This window comes from Corapipo altera, unplaced genomic scaffold (genome assembly GCF_003945725.1).
Source record: "Corapipo altera isolate COAL_440 unplaced genomic scaffold, ASM394572v1 2b, whole genome shotgun sequence".
NCBI classification, from domain to species: Eukaryota; Metazoa; Chordata; class Aves; order Passeriformes; family Pipridae; genus Corapipo; species Corapipo altera.
This window is the reverse complement of record NW_020884874.1, coordinates 27405147-27429726: the sequence shown is the minus strand read 5'-3', so window position 1 is coordinate 27429726 and position 24580 is coordinate 27405147. Positions and strand designations below refer to the sequence as shown.

The window sequence follows — 24580 nt, the reverse complement described above, 5'->3', positions numbered from 1 at the left end:
AAGTGACTAATTGAATGCAGACAACAGGCTTATATTGAAAGAGGCACTGCTGGGCTAGTAGGATGTTATTACTGGAGTTAATCAAGAATGAGTTTTAATTTAATATCTTTATGAAAAGACTATTGCACAAAATATAAGAACAGTAAATTTCATCTGTATGATGACAGATGCTGAAGGTCTTTGCAAATACCAAAGAGGATTGGCTTCTTGAATAGAAAAAAAAGTGGATGAATCCAATAGGTTCAAGAAGTAGCTCAAGGAGTTTAAGATTATAGTACATAAGGTAGCAATAAAAACTTCTGATATAAATTTGGAAGTTCACACTCTAAAGATAATGAAGAGATGTAAGAGTTTTTTAACACAGGATAGTCAGAAATCAATAATGTGGCTTTTGAATAGCTGTGAAAAGGGAAAAAAGAAATTTTAGAATATATTTCAGTTCAAGCTTTCCAGAAGATCAGAGGAGTTGTTTTAAAGATGTTCTATAAGGCCCTAATCAGATCTCACCTGGAACAGTTTGTATCATTTTGGTTAGCATACTTCTGGAAGATGAATTCAAACTTACAAAAGCTTGAAGATGTAAAAAAAATGGAGTATTTCTCTTATGAAGAGCTGAGCTTACTGATATATCACCTTGCTTAGCATCACACTATGTATGCTTGTCTTCTTGCTGTGACAGAGAAGGCAAAATGATATCACACTTGTTATACACAAAAACATGGTCTCTCTAATTTTTTAGATGAACTTTCCTTCACAATCTCTTGTGTGATAGACCTTTTAAGATTAACTTTATTTCTCCTTTATACTGAACTCTAACAGGGTTTGCTGATCCAGTGCAAGATCAAACACAAGGTACTCTGATCAGAGGCATGTCAAAATATTAAAGAACGTAGTGACAGCTTGTACCGCATTATCAGTTAAAACCACATTATACATCAACCACAACCTGTCTGGCTTGCGCATTTGATTAAGTTTCCTATTCAGCAGTGACTCATTCGTATTCCATGCCTGTCTAAATGACAAATTGAACATTGTGTTGTACTGCTACAAGATGTGTTAATAAACAGTGCTGGAAAGACTTGATCTGGAAGGTGCCGCACCAATGCCACTGCTAGAACAGAGGCTGATCTCAAAGCTGCAAAGCACTGCTAGCTGCTCTTCGAGCCAGTGGCTCACACCTACAACCAGAAACCTCAGAAGGTTGGCAGAAGTGGTTTGATTACACAGGAGAGTGGAAAAGCACACACAATATGTTTCTTGAGGACAACGGTGCTAGTGCAAGCATGCTGATCTGTCAAAGACATCTTCCACTCCTCTTAGATGTTAATGGCTGCAGAGTAAAGCCCCTCTCCTCCCTTTTTCCCCTCCCCACAAGAAACAAAATGCCAAGTCTCATAGCAGACTGGAACTGAATAATCGTTTTCCTCCATCAGAAAAGAAGGTGGAGTTTATACAAGTCCCCTGTTTTCTGTGTGGTTTCCTTATGTTTCAAAGGCAAAAAAAAAAACAAACCTAAAAATAGGCAGCTTCTTAGTGTCAGTGGAAGCAGTAAAAGATACTCTATTTGTTCTATCTGCCACTTTACTCACAGTCACTAACTACACCTGTAAAGCAAACTTTTTTTAAAGAAGTGTTTATGTAAATATCTACATGATAAGTAGTTTTACTCTTTACTTCATTTATATTTGAGAATAACTTTGCTGAATAAATTCTTGATTTTGCTCATAAAAAAAATCTTAAGGTATTTTTTTGTCTGCTTGTTTATTGCTCAATCACTATTAGATGTAGAGTCCCCTTCTTTCAAATATAACATCTTTCACTTTAATTGGACTTTTTAAAAAACCGGATTAGGTAGTTTTTAATATGTAGAGAATAAATGAGATTTAGGTTAAATGAGATTTATTATTAGATTTAATAAGAACAAATATATTTTAACTTTGTAATTCTAGAGGCTAGTAAACTGATCAGTGAAAGAGCGAAGGTACACACATCACACTGACAACAACAAGAATGCAGAAGCACTTTTAGCTGCAGAGATGACAGGTTGCTGGAGACACGGTGGAAAGCAAAAAGCTGTAGCAGCAAGCCTGCTCTCTACTGGTCAGAGAGAGATGGGGCAGTGCTCCTCGCGGAGCAACATATGGATGCAAGCACTTGGCAAGTCATGGCAATGTTAGCATGTTATATTGCAGTCATCTTAGGAGGGGACAGAAAGTGATCCCAAATCTCAGTAACCTCAAATTCTGACTTTTGAGTCTGAAGTGTTGAAAACCCACAAACTGAACGAAACATTTCAAGGGGAAAAAAAAAGAAATAAAGAAAGGAATGTTAGTATATCTCATCCAGATCTGTGGGTTTTGTGAATTCTAGAATATGGCATTGGCCTATAACCTCCCTTAATTTAATATTTAGAGGTAAAGAGGATGATAAAAAGTGTTTGCCATGAACCTACTGGTATTTCTGTTAAATCACGCCAAAATAAAATAATCATTACATGTCATGACTGTAAACACACACTCACCCTGATCAGGCATATAAAAAATAAATGTTGATTAACTTCTGTGAAGCAAAAGCTGTAGGTGTCCAAGGATTAGCTCGTTTTTCTATTTAACAAAGAATTTAAAGTAATTGAGAGCCCCTTTTGTCAAACTATTAACAAAAGGGAAATTTTCACTTGTTTAAGTCCTGACCACCTGATGAAGTTGGTGTGGACTGAGAGGAATCACGGCCAATTTCCATCATCCTCTTGGTGTTCTAGAACAGAGTGCGGAAACCAGGAGAATAAGGTACCTGCTATGTGGACTGCTGACAGAGGGTCCAGGCTGTGAGAGACTACATTTGCCCCGTGGCTGTTTGCAATGAACAGGGGGTAAAGAAAGAAGAATGTTCAGTCCAGGCAAATAAAGACAAGCTACTGATGAAACTAAATTAAAAGTGCAGCAAAGGAAACATAAAAAAAAAAAAAAAGAATCGAATGAAGTGACCAATACCCATGAACCAAGGAAACTGGCTTTTCTCTGCACCTACATGAGTATGAAAATTATTGGAACATATCCAGTGAACTCAAAAATAACAGTTTAGTCATTATGTTTATGGAACAGTAGCTCCGGATTATAAAAGAAATCACTAAAAATTTAGCTCAAAAAATTTGTAATATGAAATAGAGAAAATCTTATTAAGTTGAATATTTGAAAATATATAAATTTCAAAATGCACATATACAAAATTAATATTCTCAAGGAAAAAAGGTCCAAGGGCCTCTTCGACAAGTCTGGCCTCTCCTCCACCCCACAATTTTGAAGGCCAAATAACTGTATGTGCATTCCTGCACTCCTAACTATATGCTGGAATATTTAATGCAGTTAGATGTTTATAATTCAGACTATATTTTTTGTATTTATATTTATTTATTTAGCATCAGTATATTTGGCAATGAAATTCCAAATGGTATCACTTCAGTGTTCAAGATTGTGGGTGCAAAATCTAGAAGTTTGAAAACTAGACCCAAGGAATCATACAACTTAGCTACACATTATGGACAAAAATGAAATTTTGCTATATATTATGGACAAAAAGAAAAACAACAAAAAATGTAATCACATACATAAACACTAAAAAATTAGAGATAGACAAATCCTTATTAAAATGTTAAGATGAAAGCTATCATAATTCTACATACTCTTTAGACAAAGATTTTATGGTAAATCCATTTCCTGTAATGGTCAGGCATCCTTAAGTTACATCTGTGATATCAGAGCTTTTATTAATTATTTAAGTTTAAATTTAAAAGACAAAAACATTGACCTCTGAAATAAAATGTTAAGATGAATATTCTTTTTCCTTTTGAAAAGCCAGTATTCCTTTACATTCTCATACTAGCATCTAAAAGGAAACTAGTGAATGTAAACAAAAAATCAAAAAAATAAATCAATTTCAAGAGCGATAAATTTATCAAGACAGAACTCAGAAACTTTACAAAAAAGTGCAAATGGAAAAACAAAACAAAACAAAACCAACCTGATTGTTTTAAGAACTAAGGAAAAAAGCAAAGTAATCAACCAATAGAATTGCAGAAAAAGACAAAATAATTGCAGTTCCAATTTGGGCTCAGAGTATGGAAGTGTTAAGTACTAGGCATGTATTGCTATATTTCTTGAATTTTGTGCCAGCGATGTAAATGGGCAACTCCAGAGTTGCCATCATAGCCATTGGTTAGGTCCTGTGCAACTAGCTGTTTTGAATAATGTTTTATGCCCTTCAGCTCTACTTAGCCATTCATCCAAAGTCTCAATAAGACCATCTGCAACCTGCATCAGAAACGACAAAAAAACTTATTGAGATTCTTGATGAAGCAGCTCTGAAGAGAAGGCCAAACAGAAATGGAGGACTGATTATACCAGACAAGACCAGACTTTGGGGTGCTGCCATCACTAGAGCAAAATACAAGAGACACGACATGCCATACCATGGTAAACCAACCACACTGACAGCCCTGGTTTCAGATAGTATTTACGACTTCTGATTTCATGCAGGATGGGATATGCAGCAGGGTTGGGGAAAGCAGCTGTGTTTTGGTTTTGGTTTATGGCATTTCCTTTCCTAACAAGTGAGAAGGGGTGACTCCCAGCTGGCTAGAACTACTGTAGACATCTGAGGTCCCACCCAGGTGGTGGAAGAAAATACATGACATGAAATTACCGTTCTCTGTCTGCTTGGAGTGCTTCTTGCAGATACAGGACTCACTGAGCCTGATGTGTCTAATTCATCGGAGGACCATGAGGACAAATCCTAAAGTTCAGAGGGAATGCAGTTCAAAAATACAGCAACTAGCTGTTGAGGTAAGCAAACTAAAAATTTTACCCTGGTGAAATCCCAGCAGAGTTATTTCCAAGTTATTTCCAAGGTAAATAAAATAAATTAAGGCAAATAAGCTAAATTTTGTTACCAAATTTTAAAAGACTAAGGCATTACATGTACATGTTTTCTCTGTCAGCCCTGAAGGAAAAGAAAAGCAAACAGGTAGTTAAAACTTAATTTTTTAGGTGACACATTTTCCACAGGCAGAAATCCGTTAGAAGGAGGGAAGAGATGAGTTCTCATGCTTTATGCACTCTGCTAATCCAAGACTTTCAAAAAAACTAAAGGAAAACCCTGAAATCATTGTATCTGCTACTGCTGGCAAAGATGTTTAACTCCCTCTGAAATATCCTAAGATACATGACAATTTGAAAAGATCTGGAGTATAGCTCAAAGCTTAGGAGACATATATGACAGACTTCTTATCCTAATACAGAATTTATTTTATGCTTTTTTCTCTCTTAGACGGAGTTAGCATTATCTTCCTTTCCAATAACAACTGACATGCTCTAATTTTCAGTACTGCAGCTAGAAAAATTATCTCATATACTTTGCCAGTTGACTGATTCAGTAATAGCAGCAGAAACAAACCAATATATTCAATGATTATTGCTATACAAAATAGAAAAATTACCAAATTGAAAATCCCCACCATATCACAAGAGATATTTGCATTCTGAAGTGTAAGATAACTTTATGATATTCAAGATTAAATGTTTACAATCTTGGTAAGTACTGCAAACAACTGAAACAGAGCAGCCAACAGCACTGATCAGAGAAAGACAGTCAAAACAGTGGGAAATGTGCCCAACAAACAGCAAAGAAGAAAAAGATGTGACTTACCAGTTGACTACTTGAAATGTCTAGAATTTTCTCTAGGTCTTTAATATGACGTATGACCTCTTTCAAGAGGAGCTTCAGTCTGTTTCCAATGACATGTACCTTTTCTTTGGCTTCAAGACAATCCTTGCCTTCAGCATTGACTAGCAATTGGCAAGACATATCTTGCAGTGACGCCACCTTCAACTGAGACTCCAGCAGTTCACGTCTGATTTGCTGTTGGCAAGGCAAGCATCACATTTTTTTAATAGCAGTTAAAAAACCCCTAAAAAACTAGAACTCACAAAGCCAAACGCTTGAAATTAATGAAAAGGAAAGCAAAGAGAAGGTATATAAATTTCTAATCTGACAGGAAGATATACAGTAACTTAATGGTTCCCTGAGATTTAAGATCTTGAGTTGTGCCAATAACGGAAGTGAGTGGTGTTTCCTTCCAAAGTTAAGTTGGCTACTGACACTGGTCTCACAGCTCTGTGTTAGCATGCAACGTACAGTGCTAACCCTCAAGAGAAAGATAAATCTGATTAGGTGTTTTTCTTGGTGATGTGTTTTGGGAGAAAAAGGGGTGATTATTTTCCTACCAGCAAAAGTCTATGATGATCCTGTAGCATTTCTGAGTCCAGGTTTGGATTGATGGGCACAATCTCATTTTTTCTTCTGTCAATATTCTCCAACCAAAGCAGCAAACTATGGCTCAGTTCATGGAAATCCTGGAAGCAATGAGTGATAATTTTAACAGGGTAGCAAAATATTCCAGTCGAATTCAGGTTTTTAATTTATCCTCTGATAGGTCCAACTAGCTAAATAAGTTAAAAGGAAGTGTACAATAAAATACTAGAATATTATTCCAGAGAGAACATATTTAGAAAATCTTGGGCTGGAAATACATGTTTCACGTAGTGCAGGTGTATTTTTCAGAAAAACAAATGCAGAAGACGTATTTTGGCTTACATGGGCAAATTTCAGACTGGAAAATGAGCAGGTAACAAAATGGTTTATATTTTCAATATGTGGGATAATGACAACTTAAAATAAGCACAGTACAGACCTGGCACTGCATTAACGCAGCCTGCAATGAGTTGCGCCACTCTTCGATCATACTGCATACATGCTCCCAGCGCATGTTCATCTGAGACAGGCGCTCTTGAAGCTTCTTGCTCTCTTCACTGTCAGACTGAGTGAACTCTGAGCTGCACAGATTGATGGATAAGACGATTGCTTTGCGGTTATCAATTGCCTTCTGCAGCTCCTTGATGATAAGAGAAAGTGGGACAAGGGAGGAAGCAATGGAAACTGGTAAAACATGTGACTTTCAGAAAAAAACAAGTAGAGAAGGCACCACAAGAATGCAATGATTTGCCATCAGCAGCTGCAGAAAGGTACCTTACTGTAAGAGTTTCTTTACTCTGGATATGAGATTTCTGTGCTCACTCTGTGACTCTGCAAATGTTCATTCTTTAACATCTACTAAAATTTTACTGTGAGCATAAACAAGAGCTAGCCAATTAAACTTGTAAAGTCTTAAAGGCCTGAAGTCATAGTTGAATTTTAAAGGTCTGGTTCATGTTTCAGATATTTTAAAGACAGAGTAGGTCAAGCAAAAGTTAAAGACACATAAGACAACTGTACTTTAGCTCACAATAAAACTTTTGCCCTCATGTCTCAGTTTTGCTGATAAACATAAAAACCAACATGTTTTCAAGTGGAAACTGCTGTCAACAGTATTTTAAAATAAAAGCTTTTACTGAGAGAAAAGAAAACATACAAGGAGTATAAACAACTTCAATTTATAGAAGCACAACTTGTATATAAACTGACTTGTTTACACTGGAAAGCACAAAAGAAACTCCACCTCTTTCTGTTTGGAGGGTAGTAATGGGCTTTCAAAGAGTGGGTGAGATAACAGAATTCTTATGAAATGCCCCCTTTTCCAACTACTTTACAGCATTTACGTAAAAGAACGATGTCACAGTGACCTTTGTAGTACTTATGGTAGCTATATTTGGATTACACTAATATGCTTTAGATGGATCACTGCTGGAAGCAGTGATCTTTACTATCTGGTCACCTCATTCCTACCATGAAGCACAGTGCATTTTGACACTGGGTCCCATATTTTTGTGCCCATGCTTATAAGATACTAGTAACTGAATGGGAAGTTGTGGACCACCATGTATGAAGATCTTTATAGCTATAAAATATACAAGAGAGATGAAAAAAGTAGCATTCAGATTCTGATGAACCTAAGATGACAGGAGAAGAAAAAGGAATGTTGCAAAGTGACATCAAATTTTTCCTGTGTTGCACTGGTGACACTGGGTAGGCTACAACCCCTTTGGACACTTTCACCTTCCTCCACACAAAGTAGTATGTCCCAGTGAGGCATTTCTTTTGAAGTAGATATTTTGTTACCAGGTGGAGTAGAAGAGAATTGATTTAACTTGGTACGTTTTTTGGTTTTTTTTATTTCATCGGGTTGGCTGACATCAGGAGTTATTGGTACATTATGGAATCATAGAATTCCACTGAATTACTATTTCAAAACTTCATTTGGATTGACAGTGGTACATTTTTCTGCAAAAAGGTGAATCGGAAAGTCGCTTTTCCAGTTATTTTATTTATTGGCAGCAGCTTGCTATGTGGAGCAAACCAGCTGCAATTATTGGCAACCTCTTCAACGTACCTGTTACACTGAGGTTTACAAGGTAACTCATGCAAAAGAGAAATAAAACTCACTTTTAGTTTTTTAATTCTGAGCTCAATAGTCTGTATGTCAGTACTGAGATCAAGGTGGCAAAGCTTCTCCAGTTCCTCTTCAGTTTCTCCCAGCCAAGCCCAGATGCTATTAAGGTCAGAGTTGAACTGCTGCCATTGCTGAAGGTTCTGCTTCATCCTCAGCTCCTTGCTTAGAGCTTGAGCCTGGATTAATTCCCATCTTTCAATTACACCTGAATGACAAACGTCAAATTCAATTAAAAAAAAAAAAAAAAAAATGAAGAAAGTGATGTTTGAGAGAAAGAATGAAGAACCTGGATGATTCTAGTCATCAGGCAATTTTATCACTTTCTAATCTCAGACTTCTATGAACATAAATAAGTTGATACATGCAGGTCTCTAAAACAGGTTATGTTGGCAATAAAAAAGACATCATAAATTAGTGTAAGTGCAAACTGGACAAGACATTCAAATATGTCTAACTAACCACACATATTTATTATTATTTTCATTGGTATTTGTGCGTATCGTAATTTAATGCTCATACCTCACTATATTTGCCTAAGCTACTGCTGCTGCATTGGATAAACACCTGCACTAAAAAGAAATAAATTAGGGGCTATTTCTGCTATTAGTTATCTTGAAATGCTGTGGCAGAAGGACAATTACATCATTCCATCAACTTAAAATTTAAAAAATCCCCCAAACTCACAGCAAAATAAAAGAGACTGCATGGGTAGCATATTTTGCCAAGGTAGGAATGAAGATGATGCCTTTACAGTCTCTGGAATAAATCCATATTTTTACAATGCAATACCTCCTGTTCTATAGCTGATGTTTAAAATTTGTCAGGTGACACTAAAATAAATTTCTTTACTGTAGGCAGATAATCTTAGAGGTGAAAGTTATTATCAAAGGAAATAAATGTTGACTTATGTGTTTTGTACAACAATGTAAGCAACATTTTTAATCAGAAAACTTACAACGAAAATGCATTGCATCCACAGGGACTTTCTGAAAGGCTTAGGGTTATGCCTTATGATATGAAGGGGTTCTTAAAATGAACTTCTATGTCTAATCTTTTTATAGAGCATATACAAGGAATACTTACTATTCCTTACTATTCCTAATAAAAGATGTTAAACAGAACATGGTAACAGACAGTCATGTAAATATATATGTCAGTAAATAATACCAAGTGTTTATTTAGAAAAACTTTGCATGTTTGCTTCTTTTCAAAATTGCTTTTCATCAAATGAACTACATGTTACTTACCAGCTGTTTGTGTTTCAGTACTGTTCATGTTAATAAGTCCTGATAATTTTTCTTCTTCCTCCTTCAGTTTATTTCCAAGCCTTCTTACTGAGTCTATGCTTCCACTGCACTCACCTAGTAGTTTCATCTGTGTTAATAAACAAAAAATCCCTTTTCAATATGCACTGTACAGGACTAATTGCATGGACAATGCAAATTACAATGCAACTTCAGGAAATTTCCAAAAGTAAGTTTAAGTGTGAAGAGAAAAACCTATTACTTTAACAATCTATCCTGATACTATTAAAAAATGTATATGGAGAAGATAAAGGCTTAAAGTCCAAGTTCAGACTACACAGAAATAACTCAGTGCAACTATGCCAAATTGTACTGGATGTCTTTAGGGGTCATATTTTCTAAATGTTAAGACACTCTAGCAAAAGCACTAGAAGATGCGATAAAGAAAATTAATCTAAATGTGGAAATATTACTATGCATCCAAGTAGCTAATTTTTAAATTCTGTCTGTACTAAAATTATTTGAATGACTTATAGAAAGATTCTTCTTCCAGGAAACCTCTCTGAGAAAGCTTTTTAATTACAGATTCCACATATGCAACCTTGCTTACATGATGCATGCTTATAATTCATTAGCAAGATGAATACTGTGCCTGAAGCTATAAAACCTGCTTTTAAAAGCAGATGGATTTCAAACAAGGACATCATCATCAGATGGACAAAAACGTGTGAGGAAGTACTTTTGGACATCTGCAAAAATGTAATAAGAAAATAAATTCTTTAGAGTCACATTCCTGTAATCTCATGCTATTGTAAACACACTAATAACATAAACAACATTAGCATGTGGTTAAGGGTAAGTAACCATGAGTAAATCTGAGAAGCAGTTATAGTTAATTGCTTTGTTGAAATAGCTATATTTCTTTCAATAGCAAAGCTAAGCTTAAAGTGCATATTTGACTTATGCTCCAAAATACACGCACATATCCTTTGTAAGTGGAATCGAGTTCTGGTCCTGTAGGTGTTTTGCTGCGGATGATGTTTTCTGTTTGCTGTATTTGGAAACGACTGGTGTCTAAGGCCTTGTCCAGCTGTCGGATACGTGCTTCCAGGGCTCCAGGTTCTCCTGTATCAAAACCAAAAAGAGTGACTGTCACCCAAATTTTTCTAAAGGTTTTTCTTTTCTTTGCCCAAGCAGAACAGATATCAGGAATACTATCTAGATTAGACAGTAAAGGAGAAACGTGGCTGCAGTAGTATGAGTGGTACAATGTCAAAGCGAAGTGGTAACTAGTTACGTTAGAGGGTGTTAGCAACCTTCAGCGGACTATACCAGTGAATGTGATTGCCATAAGCATACTATCAAAGAGTCCACAGTTTAAAGTAGGCTTGTAAATTATTCTGAAGGGACTTTTTCCCCATATTGAATGCCTCACTTTCTTTTAAGGGGAAAGTTCTCAGCAAAGCATACTCTAACCTCACTGGTTTTTGAAAACACCTTGCTCCCTTCCACAAACACTCTCAAATAAAACCTTGTAACCCAAATGCCCATTTGTATGATCTAAATCCGTGAGAAAATTTATCTTCATTTCTCTTTGTATTACCTTTCTCCACTAAAAAACAACGGAATTTCAATCTCCATGAAAGGATCCTATTGGTATACAATATTAAAGATTAAAAGCGGCATACAAATGTTAAGTGATACTGTTATAATCGTATTTTCAAAATCCTTAGATGGCTGGACATCTTGAAGGCCTGCAGCAAGTAGTCAATAACTGATTTAGGCAACCACACTAAGCAGAAAATATATAGTATTTTTCCAATTAGGTATTTGACAAAGACTATGCTTAATATATTTGCAAGATAGTATTATTCATTCAAGCCATTTGGAACTTATACCTATATTTTTGAAGCAGGACTAACTTGTATTTTTCTTATAGAGGTCAGCTGAATTCTGTGATATGAACTAGCTACAGACAACTCTAATGTGAAGCAGGTTGCAGCCTAGAGGACCACATGAGATCTCACTTATCCATATTCTATCACTGTGCCTGACTTTCATCTGTTTACAAAGACGGTTTGAATTTATTCATACAGACACAATTAAAAACATGCATTGAAAAGGAGAGCCTTCTGTCCATCTAATTAAAGAAAATGGAACCTCTTGGATGATTAATATTTTTGTTATATAAAACACCGCCTCACCCCAAATGGACAGGACAAAGTGCTCAATATTGCTTTTCCCTCACTACTTTCAAAATGTTCACAGGTCAGGAAACTAAATACATTTTCCATAAGTATTGGTATTACTTAAATTCTTAATCAATTATAATATTATTTCACTAATTTGGGGAATTCATAAAAATGGACAGTGGACCTGAGGCTTGTGTCACAGATGCTAAGACTTCAATGTTTGCTGTTTCAGATTTGCAATGAAGTAAAAATTTGAAAGAGGAGAACTGTGAAATCATGAGAAAATGTATTTGCAAGTGCATCTAACAAATGAAACAACAGGTTTAATCTTGTGTAAAAATATAATGAGAAAAGAAATAATTTTCCAATATACAAGACTATGATAAAGACACTGGATTACAGTACCTCAACTTCACCTTTTTATCACAGGAAACTACAACTAACCTAAAAGTGCATATCTACATGATAATCCAAGCTGTGGTTGTGTTAAAAAAAATAAATGCAAACCTGAAAAATTAGGATTTGCTCTATAACTTTTCCTTCAGCCTTAATCTTTATAGAAAATACTCTTCTCTCAGAGATGTAACAATGTATTAAGTCCCATTGAGAGACCCCAGAGAATAAAGACTAGTCAGATTAGTTTAGTCCAATTAGCCAAGGTGGGAGGGCTAATACTTCAAGCATCATTGTTTCATCCATGCACCTAATGATACCTTTAAGCGCAGTAGTAAAGCAGGATAATTCTACGTTAAGATGCCAATGCTGCCACATAAGAAATATTTATATTGTAAGTTGTGAAAAGACAGAAGATGCTAAGAGAAGAGAAAGAAGTTATGCTTTTGCACTGTGGTATTTGTATCTGGCTATGCTTAGTCTTTTAGGATGCCTACCAGAGATATTTCTGAGGGCGTTTTCTGTGAGTGTTACATAAGCCTCAAGAGTTTCAGGGATCTCTACATCTGAAAAAATAAAAGCACAGTCTAAATCGACAGGTCAGCAATGGCTGTCTCCTTACAGCAGGAGTCCTTTTCATAGGATGGAATATATAAATGCAAACATCCTCTCTGGAGAAGGAAAAAGATGAAGACTGAAACACATGGAGGCTGCTACAAAGTCAATATCCAGGCAAACCTGACTCTTTTCAGAGTAATGACCTGGAAAGCAAAAGGCAGCCACAAGATCAGAGTATAATACTCTAGTATGTCTTCCCCCACTACTAGCTGCATCTTGGCACTTTCACTTGTTAAGATTTATTACATAAAGCACACATTTAGAAAGGATTTCCAACAGCACGGAAGAGCAAGACCCAAGATCCCACCTCAGACTAAACACTCAGTTGCTGGAGTCTTGCCTGGGTAAGGACTGAGTTAAGATTTTACTTAAATACTTGACGATTTCATCTGTGGATCTCTCCCACATCATTTCTTCATCAGTTTGTTCTGCACTTCTTGCCATACCCAGTATAGTTTCGTCTAGTCAGAATAACTTCAGATGCAGTGCTGCTACAGATGACATATCCCATCTGGCAGGCCACAAGCCTAAATACACAGCCAATTCTCTGTGATATCATACACGCCTTTGCCATTTTCCAGGGCTGTCATCATTCAGGAAACCCCATCACTGTGTCTAAGGCCAGAGGGCCACTGAGATCACTTAGGAAATGCTATTTAAAGTCATCAGGGGCTATTTAAAATACTTTTTCATGAGAATCTTGGCCAAGAAATCTCACACACAATATTTCCTTCTTTTTATTTGGAGAAAACAGAACACACAGTTTGCTATCATACCTGCTATACCAGCTGCTCCTCTCAGGTAGAAGTCCTTTTCTTGCCCTCCATCTTCTTCAGAGTGCAATGCCCGTGAAACAGCTGTCTCCAGGTCTCTGCTAAGGTCGTAGTCATGATCCCACTCCAGGGGAATGGAGTCCACACTCGCAGGGGTATCTCTCCCTGATCGCTCACTTCTCACAGGCTGAGAAAGAGGCAGCGAAAGGTTGGAAGAGGGGTGCGGGGAGAGAACGCTGTCCGCAGATTTGTCATGCCAGCGTATGTCAGAGAGATCTGCTGATTCATCCAGATCTACCTCTCTGTCAGAGAGGTCATGTTCGTCATCTGTTAGCTAGAGCATAATGCAAACAGAACCAGTCAATGAAATGTGCACAGGCACTGCATAGTCAGCCTGGGTCAGTGAAATAAAGCAGCAATAGGTGACAATCACATGATGTGGTTTTCATTTTACCTTCTTTTTCCCTTTCCCTTCATTATTTTTAAGCTGTACTAAAAAAAAAAGGCAACAGAAAAGATCAAAGTGCCAGCTCATTTTAATTACTTAAGGCACCATAAAGTCTCACATCAGGCAAATACTCCAGACTTTTATTGATGTAACTGCAAGGGAAATATCAATTTAGAAAAAGCTCCGGAATCACTTCATAGAAAGCATAAGTGATCTTTATCATGAGCACTGCTCTCACTACGTTCTTTCCTATTTTGAAACCCCTGCATTTTGTTCCTTTCTTTCAGTTGGACTTTAGCTACCAAAAATTGTTTTCCTCCCAGTTTTTCATCTGTGTGTTAAGTTCTGGAGATAAATTTCCATCTCTTCTGATGGGGAGAATAATTTTATCATTGTCTTTTAAAAAAACCCTCAAACTCACAAAGCTGCCCATCAAACTATCTGACAGTGCAGAGAGATGTTTCTATTACCAGTACCACACTGCTACCCACAGGAATAAAGTTTTATAAATCTCCAATTTGTATGGATTTTCACTATGATTTACATAAATTGCAGATCTGGTGAGTTTGCTCTCTGAACAGGACACAAACTGCATGTAATAAAGAGAGTCAGATGGTCAGGGTTGTAACAAAATTTAACCACAAGACTTTCGGAAAGTTACGCAAGTTTTATGCTAGTTCATTTCAAGATCTTTCTCTCTTCTCATTCTCACATTTGTAAAATGGTAACAAACCAACCAAATAAATACATATCTAAATATACACACAGGAAGGCAGATAAGTTTCTTGTGATAGCGTTCCACACGTCCAAAGACCTCTTGACAGTAACGACGCAGCTCATCTAATTCTTCTTCAATGACTGCTGCATCCAGGGGCTCACTTTTCTCAATGAGTTGCTCACCTTGCACAATTATTTGCTCAATTTTGCTGTTGTTCAGGGAAATTTCTTGCTGGAAAGCCTGAGTAAAAGAAAAGTCCATGCTTTATCAACAAAAGCAACATGACAACAGTCTGGGTAATTAAGAATACAAGTCTTAAGAGTTTTACAGAAAGAATGGTGTGGGTAACAAACAAGGATTGTTCCAAATATTCTGCCATGAGCAACTGTGAGCAATTAAATTTAGCATTCCACAGTCTTTCAAGCCAAAACCAGCGATACTTCATGGTTTACCATCTCATTCCTCACTTGCTGCATTTGGAAAGACTAAACAAGCCATGCCCACGACCAAATGTCGAGAATGAACACAGATGCTAAACCTAAAACACTGGGATTTTGGATAATGTGACATTTGGTATTTTTCTCTCCAGATTATTATTTTTCTGATGCCAAAATGGTTGACAAATGTAGTAATTACTAGATATCAGCAATAGTGGATACTTAACATAAATAATTTTTGTTAACATTCCCTCTTCTGATGAGGGAAGGGAGACTATCAGACTATCACCCTTGGCTTTTCTTCTTACATTTTTCACAGCTCAAGGATTTTCTGTGCTGACAGAAAAGTACATTCTGAAACCTGACATAGCCCATAACTCCTGAAGTTGCAGTCTCAGCCTGCAAGAAAAGGAACCATATCAGGCATCAGGCTGCATTTCTGGATAATGTTTCTTAAATTCCTTTCGTACCATGGCACGTTTTTATCCCTTCTTTCATCCCTCCTTCTATAACTACTCAATTGTTCTTTACCTTAAGTTGCTTTATCTTTGCTTGGACATCACACTCTGAGAAATGCTCAATGTTGGTCAGCTGCAGGTCCATCTCTGTTAGCCATACCAGGATGCTATCGCGTGCTGTTTCAAACTCCTCACGCTGGCTGATAAAATGCTAGAGGGTGGAAAATGGAGCAGCATGAAATGACCAAACAACACGAAAACCCTCAGCAATAGTGGGGAAATGGCTTTTGTTCCCATCAAGCCTAATTTAAACCCAGTACACCATCTTCTTTCATTTCCTACATGCTTTCTAAGGTTCCCTTTTCAGTAACATCATCTTCAGTTGCAATTAGCTGACCTATGAAAGTCATCTTCTGTGAAGAAGGTGGTGTTTCAGGTCACCAAGCATTTCCCTACACACTACACTTTGGTTACCCCAGACAAAGTGAACTGATAAACTTCCTTCCTCTTCCAAAGGTAGAAATCCCCTCAATTGCAGATGCATTAAACTGAAAGCTTCTGAAGTACCCTTGATTCATAACTATAGTTGTGAAATTGAAATCTTAAAAATGGAAAAATACTTTTAGTCTGCGCAGGATGGAGGTAACTCGCTTTTGTAAATTGTCCCATCTCTGGTTCCCCTCGTGAACCATCTGTTTGAGGCTGCAGTCAGAGTCAGTGCGGTTCTCTCTGGCCAGGCGTCGATATTGTTTGTTGATCAGTTCCAGCTGAGTCAGACTTTCATGCACTTGTCTCTGGAAGGCCTAAAGCAATATGAACAAAAGACACCATTGGATTTTTAATTACTGAAATCAGGGTACATATATAGGTCTCTTGCTTTATTTTGACCCTAATTCTACACTCTGATCTGTATAAAGCTGATAAAGTTCACTAGTTGCAGACATGTCCAGAGGGCTACCCTTTAGGGATACTGCCTTCTGATAAAATTAGCAAAAAAAAACCCCACAAAAAACCCAAACCCCAACAAACCAAAGAAACGCAACCAGAAAAAAGTTTATAGAACTGACACAGTTCACTGAACGAGAAATTACAACATGAATACCCACTACAAAGGCAAAATAAGCACAAAAAACCCTCCTTCTTTCTACTCAATCATATGCCTTTGTATTTCAGAATAGAAATACAAACAATGAAAATGACACTTCTTTTTTAGAAAAAGGAACAGAAATCCAAGATTCCTGTGGCTTCATTGGATTTCTTTACACATACGGAATTTACTGAAATGCAAACACTGAAGAGATTTGAGCAACTGTTTATTCTGTGTTTTACCAAAAATACTGAAAAATTGTGTAGAATGAATAATCTCTTTATCTTCAGTATACTGGTATATAAATTCAACAAGGGGAAGTATGGGATTCTGCAACTGAGGTGGAACAACCCTGGATGTACATACAGGCTGGGGAATGAGATGCTGGAAAGCAATGTCACGAAAAAGGGACCCGTGGGTCCTGGTCAGTGGCAAGTTGAATATGAGTCAGCAGTGCCCTGGCAGCCAGGAGGGCCAACCATGTCCTGGGGGGCATCAGGCAAAGCATCACCAGCTGGGTGAGGGAGGAGATTGTCCTGCTCTGCTCTGCACTGGGGCAGCCTCACCTGGAATATTGTGTGCAGTTTTGGGCACCACAGTATAAGAAAGATATTAAGCTGTTAGAGAGTGTCCAAAGGAGGCCAACAAAGATGGTGAAGGGCCTTGAGGGGAAGCTGTATGAGGAGTGGCTGAGGTCACTTGGTCTGTTCAGAACCTGGAGAAGAGGAGACTGAGGGGAGCCCTCATTGCAGTCTACAACTTCCTCATGAGGGGAAGAGGAGGGGTAGGCACTGATCTCTTCTCTGTGGTGATCAGTGACAGAACCTGAGGGAATGGCCTGAAATTATGTCAGGGGAGGTTTAGGTTTGATATTACAAAAAAGGTTCTTCACCCAGAGGGTGGCTGGATACTGAAACAGGCTCCTGAGGGAAGTGTTCACAGCAACAAGCCTGACAGAATTCAAGAAGCGTTTGGATGATACTCTTGGGCACACGGTGTGACTCTTGGGGATGGTCCTATGCAGGGCCAGGAGTTGGACTCTATGATCCTTGTGGGTCTCTTCCAACTCAGCATATTCTGTGATTCTGTGAAATAAGTTTTGCCTTAAAATATTAATGGAAAGAAAATTGCATGAATATTCACGTCAACTTATGTCTGGGCAAATGTTGGCACCATCTACTTTTGATGCTATTTTAAGAGCCTCAGTCACGCAGCTAGGGTGCATGGGTGATTTAGCCCATGAGTTTCATGTTGTGACTATCAATCTGTCCTAGTTAGAGGGGCCAGGACCAGTTTATCAGTATATGTGTATAACAAAACTGTGTATTCTACACACTCTATGTCATTTCTGATAGACTGTTAATAATGGATCATTTGCATCAGCTGCCCAGGGCACACCTGACACCTCAGGCTACAAGCTGGGTATTAAAGAACTCTGTGAGTTGTGCTTCTTTGCCTTCACAGTAACTATTCAGCTGCGATAACTCCCCTCCAGGGAGGCATTCCACCTTCATACCCAGCCTGAGGGGTCATCTCTGCTAATGGGCCATACTGGACTGGTATAATAGGCACCTGCAACACCTAGACCATCAAAGACTCCAAAAATATTCCATGACTGACAGAGTTAAATCACCCATTGTGAAATTCCCTGACCTGGGGGAGGTACTGGACATCCCCACCTGAACCTGAGCATATATAATCTTGGGGTTTTGGGACTTCTGGTACCACTTGTTGGATCCAGAGGAGGACCAGAACTTCAACAGGGCTGTGACTGCCACTCTTAACAAGACTGTGATCATCACTTAGACAGAACTGTGACCATCATCCAGACCAACAGGTTTCCTTTCCTTCTACTTTGCCCCCGGGGGGGACACGTGGTGCTCAGCACAGGAGTGGATGAACACTGTTCTGTTCTTGTCCCACAGTGTGGGGTTATACATCTGTCTTTGTGGGTTAAAACCAGTTTTCCCTGTATCATTGTATTCATTGTAATCCTTTTTTTTTTTTAGTGAATTGTAACTCTGACTTCTAACCTCTCTGGAGTTGGTTTCATTTCTTCTGCTGCTTTACTTTTAAATCAGCACACAATCACAAAGCTTGGAGAAAGCACCTTGTAGAGAAAGGTCTGAATTAATCCCATAAAAATCATCATAATAAAAGATGAATACTATTTTTCAAAAATCTACTTGTTTTTATCTTATCACAGAAATAGAAAAGCAAGCAATGAAAGGAAGACTTAAAAACATAGACTAAACCAGCTCTCTTCTGATACAAGTAGGGTTTGGATCCCATTGTAGTTCTATAAAACTTGCTCTTTGATATTCCTCACAATGCAAATAAACAGTCAATCTCTCCCAAAACTAGTAATCTCCCTTAATAAGGACTGTAGAAGAGCGATAGGTAATATATTTCAGTACATAAATTTTAATTACACGAGTTTTCTATATAAAAATATATACTCTTCATATTGTACCATTCAAAGCTAAAAACAAAATAAGTACATTTCTGCTGTATTACCAGAGAGGAAAGTAAAGACACTGGTTGGAGAAAAGATCGAAGTCTGTAGAGTTCTTTCAATATAACAATTATCTTCATTAAATGGCCATAAAATTGGGTAGAGATGAGCCAAAAAGAAGAAAATGGGCTTGCAATTGGAGTGAAATGCTCAGTAGAACTGAATTAATTTAAAATTGCACAAGGATTCCTACATTAGAGGTACAAATCTGACTGTATTTACTAGGATCATGAAATCTTAAAGTGTGCAGTTGTTGTTTCACCTGTTACCAAGCCTCCTCCAGCAAAAGAACAGCTGTTTATTTGCTTTCCATTCCTTCATCTCAGCTACACAAGAATTTATCTGTTGCATTCCTTCCTATAATCTCTTTTCATTTCTCCATAAACTACTGGAGAGGAAGGAGTTTGACTTCATACAGTGAAGTCAGCGAGAGCCATTTCTGACCTCCGTGCTCAGGAACTGAAAGGCTCTCATATGGTCCGATGACCTCTTTTTTTGTTGTTGTGTTGTTGTTTTTTTTTTAATTCAAGTGCAGATATGGAGAGGAAAACAAAATTAGAAAAAAATGTCTGATTAAAGCAGAAACCTGCTTCTGTTAGTATCTACAAATGGCTGACTTTATACTGACTTCACAATGAAGTCGCTGAATTCTGCTGCATTTGAAAACCACAATTTTCTAGCTTCCATTCCTGGTATTTGGTAGGCACAGAAAGTAGGTGCTCAGGAAAAAAAGAAAAAGAAGTAAAAAAGAGAAAGAACCAAACTACATGAAAAGCAGGCTTATGGAGAGGCTACATTCTTCTCTTCACATCTAGTTCTTGCTGAAAGCAAAAACATCCACAATTCTGCTGGAGAGGAAAGGTCACCATGACAGTTGAGGTTCGATCAAACAGACTTTGGGCAAAGTCAGATCAGCTGTGAAAATCAAAGAGTCAATATGCTTTTGGTACTACTTCTCAAACAGAGACTTGCTAAACAAGAGATTTAGATCCTGCTCACTCAATGAAGGGACAAAGGGAAAGAGGTCTGAGGCAGAGTACTTGTGTCCAGGAAGCAAACATTTTAATACTATGGTAACCTAACTCACCATAATGAAGTCTGGCATAGTGAAGTCTGTTTAACAACAAAACCTGGCCAGTATATTCAGAAATGTGAATGTGAATGTCAGTTACAAAACTCGAATTAGCACTTCACAGTTTATGTTTTTGAATTAATTGTTAAACTAAAAAGTATCTGGTCTTAGACATCGTTTAAAATTTGCATTTCTTCTTCATGGCAAATACTTTGACTGTTTACAGAATTGCCTAAATAATTTGTTCTTTTTTTCTCTCTCATCTTGATATACTCTTTGCAAATATGAATCCAAGCAAATGATTTTCACCTGTGACTAGCCATAAGACGTGTGCTTTACACATAGGTATACAATCCACTGTGATTATGAGACAAGCCATCACAACATAATAGATACAACAGAGCTATGTAACAAGCTCCTGAGCACTGACCAAAGTGACAGCTTGTCAGTTTTGAAGCATGCACTTTTAAATCACAAGGGGACACCACGTGAACATGTAACAGCATTTGCATGAACATAAATTTCAGGTGTAAGGATCTAAAAGGGGGTTATTGTACATTATACAAAAAGATTTCTGAGAGTTATAGAAAGAAGAGGGGCATAAAATCAAAGCAAAAGATAAAACATGCAGCATGCATTTGAAGTTGTATTTGACGAAGGAAGATTTACAACGGCTATGGAGCACCTACTGTCTCGACATATTAAAAAGTTGCAGAAATAAAAAAGGTGAGAAATCTAGCCTTGGTGAACAAACAGTAAGGGAGAGTGAACAGATTTATTAGCATTTCCAGTTGCCACCTTCCACTGTTTTTTCATTCTAGAAATCTGACACTGAAGGTAGCTACAAAATCATCAACTCCACTATATTAATACAGTGTCTCTGCTGAGTGACTTGGTTATGGGAAGGAAGAACACCAGCTGACTGCTGCAATGTGATCAGTAGGTATTAAATTTCAACCATTATAAATCACCTCAAATTTCTTCAGTTCTTCCTTAGCAACAGTGTAAAGCACACCAGAGGAGCTTGGGAAAGCAGCTGTCCTCTCAGAGACTTTTAGCCAGTCTTCAAATCTAGAGTAGTCATCCAAAAATTTTTGCCATAGCCTCCAGGTCTCTTCAATTCTGCAATAGATAATAGAAAATCAGGGAACGCTTGGACTGATGGCCAGTTGACCTACAGAACTTTAACCAGTCATCTAAAACAGCAAACTAACGCTGCACCAGACAATAACTGACTATTAATCTAACTCAGACATCCAGGCTATAAACAGACCACAGGGAAGGCTGTCTCATTCCAGACTGAGTTAGAATAAGATGAAGGCATTTATTTTTTTAATGCATCTAATTTTGGAATCAGTATAAAAAAAGTTATGTTTGTAATAGGAGTTCTAAAAGCTGAGCACATGTTAAATAACTTCTGAAATACAGTCCCATTGTAGGTACCTAAGCCAGTATTTTAGAGATCAGAAATCCACACTACCTTAAACTGCACAAATGCCAAAGAAGTTGCAGCATATATTTTAAAGTTGTCATTATTATGCATTGCAAAGGGACATAAACTTTTTTTTCATTTACCAACTAGTGGTATAATACTTTCTCTCAATATACATTGTAAACGTATTTTTATTTTAAAAACTCCAAAAGTTAATGTTTAAAAAAAAACCATTTTGACTTCAAGGGAATATGTAAAAACGATGGCAAACACTTGACACTGAAATCAAATGGGCTTAATACTGAGACTGTAAAATGCCAAGAAGTTCAGCATCACTTGATTTAAAATTACAGTCTTTTCTGGGACAGGTTATTTCACAGCAGAACATACAAAATACATATTTCCCAAATCTTAGACATGCAGGACTAAAAAGCACCTGATCTATGCAAAATTTATGCTTTGTTGATGATATGTTTATGTGGAATTTTGACATCTGGAAAGTTGTTTTTTAATGTGAATAATTGTTTCTAGCACAATACAGATCCTAAATACTGATAGCTCAGTACAAATCAGCTAAAGCATAACGTCTACATTGTAAGAAGGTAAAATAAAGTTCAATGCATTGTTCCACATTAACTTAAAACAGTTCTGAATTGATTTGTTGGACACAAAGGTATGAAAAACTCATAAATATTCAAAAATAGAACTAACAAGCTGTATCTATATATATTCTATACAAGAATTGTCATGGTAATAATATAAAATGACTTAAAGATATCCATCTACGGATATAGAGCAACACAACTTAAAAGCAATAAACGTTTTGCATAAAATAAAGAAAAATTTTACTAAATACCTTAAGAATACTCCACAAAACCAAAGATCATAAAAAGCTTAATTCAGCATTTTGAAAAGTCATAAATTCTACCTAGAGTTGTTTATATAACTATGTAAACATCAAACAAATAAGATTAATAATTTACAATGATAATAAATACAGGAGTTTAAACCTGTAACCATGTGTTATTATTAGTCAGCACACAGTACATAGCACTGGCCTAATCTAGCCTACATCATTACTGCTGTTGAAATCACCCATGCTATCCGATATGGCAATAGAAAACAATGAATCTTCTGGATATGGTGGGCATGCAGCCTACAGATGGTCTAAGCACGTGCAGTAAACCAGACTACACCCAAGATTCATGGGTGCTATGGCCCTCACTTGCTCAGCACAGCTAAGGTGGGCAGGCGAGGAAACTTCATATGAGTATTCAGTTCCAGATTTCTTCCAAATAAACAAAACCAGACATAACAGAAACTGTTGAGGAACATCAGGTACATGAAACCTCTAATACCTGGAATAACATTCCACCCATTCGATAACTGGTTTCCCCATCTAAGCTTTCTCTAGTTTCTCTCTCATTCCTGTGAAGCATTGGAAATATCACATCATTCTATCAAAGGACTTCCGAGTGACATTTGACGATTTTTATCTGTACCTCGTATAATGCATGAGCAACCCAAAATTTTGGGGTTCCCCCCAGCCCCCCAGCCCAGAAGCTATTGGCTTTTATACAGTATATATGATCTTTTACTGACCCCTACACTCTTTTATTCAGCACTACAACCATATAACATACATACCACCCTGTATTTCTGCCAGCGGAAGGAAATACTAACTTATTGGCATTTTAGACTTACTTAAGTCGCCTTTCCATTGACATTGCACAAATGTTCCTCCACCTTCTGTCCAGGTTGCGTGTAGCCTGCTGGATAGAGTCACACTCTGCTTCTGTGGCACAAGCATCACAGTCATGAAGAAGTACTTCACACAGATTGAGAACAGATGCCACTCCAGTGCTGTGTTTCTCTATGTCCCTCTGAAGTTCCTGCAGGTGAAGAGATTAGTTCTTCAGAGAAATTGCAAAACATGAATAAATGCATTTCTCTTCTACTTATTTAAAAAAGAGGAAAAAGCTTGCAAACAGAAGAAAAACATCTGATAAATACCAATTAAGAGACTAGGCAAGTGGTGTTGCAATGTTATCAATTAGGCCAGGAGAATCTGGCAGCATGCACAGCTCTCCCAAGGGAGTACAAACACCAAACCATTACCTGGTACAAACTGCCAGAGCTCTGCATGCTCAGCTGAGCATCTTTCACACACATTTAATCAACATCACCAATAAATGGCATAATTATTCCCAGCCCTCTCCCATTATCACAGAGAATGTAAAGCAGAAGTTAGTAAGAAAAGTGTGAGAAGAAAATAAGTGAGAGATCCTTTGTGAACCTACTCTTCCCCAGGTGAGCTAGCTGCAAAATGGCATATTTGACAGGGAGACTGGCAGCAGCATGTGTTGAACAGGGCATGTGTAGTAGGAGATTTTTCTTCCTTCAACTTTCCAGTTCTGTAGCATTTTCATTGGAAATGGAAAATTCCAGACACCTAAAGAAAATGCACTCACGCTGCTTTAGCACTTACTGTATGTGATCACTACTATTTTTCCTGTTGGTTTCTTGGTTGCAATGGCTCGTTCTACACTGATGATAATATTTCATCTCAAAGTAATATTTCAACTTCAGCTTTGAAATCCAGATTCATGTTAAGACAAGTCACAAAACTAATTGGCTGTTGCTGTTGGATCAGTGCAATGAAAAGAAACTCTGCTTGACTTCTGTCTACATTTGCAATAAGTCATCAGAATATTAGATGGAAAAAATCAGTATGGACAATAATAAAGCCAAGA

The 24580-nt window shown here is 37.3% G+C and overlaps 1 protein-coding gene across 23 annotated transcripts in view; it reads right to left on the bottom strand.

Annotated features, from left to right (window-relative positions):
* Window positions 1-24580, bottom strand: part of SYNE1 (spectrin repeat containing nuclear envelope protein 1) — a 296931-nt gene that overhangs the window by 10145 nt on the left and 262206 nt on the right. For 15 of the 23 annotated variants that reach the window (XM_027634233.1, XM_027634232.1, XM_027634231.1 and 12 more), the window contains 15 exons: window positions 23532-23719; window positions 21367-21517; window positions 16342-16524; window positions 15795-15932; window positions 14875-15066; window positions 13664-13994; window positions 12767-12835; window positions 10667-10809; window positions 9688-9814; window positions 8434-8645; window positions 6746-6946; window positions 6279-6407; window positions 5701-5913; window positions 4699-4788; window positions 2791-2849 (listed from right to left, as the gene is read on the bottom strand). In XM_027634233.1, the coding sequence (XP_027490034.1) occupies window positions 2791-2849; window positions 4699-4788; window positions 5701-5913; window positions 6279-6407; window positions 6746-6946; window positions 8434-8645; window positions 9688-9814; window positions 10667-10809; window positions 12767-12835; window positions 13664-13994; window positions 14875-15066; window positions 15795-15932; window positions 16342-16524; window positions 21367-21517; window positions 23532-23719 (2426 nt within the window). The remainder of the gene's footprint in view (window positions 1-2790; window positions 2850-4698; window positions 4789-5700; window positions 5914-6278; window positions 6408-6745; window positions 6947-8433; window positions 8646-9687; window positions 9815-10666; window positions 10810-12766; window positions 12836-13663; window positions 13995-14874; window positions 15067-15794; window positions 15933-16341; window positions 16525-21366; window positions 21518-23531; window positions 23720-24580) is intronic. The other 8 variants (XM_027634238.1, XM_027634240.1, XM_027634239.1 and 5 more) reach the window with 4 other exon arrangements.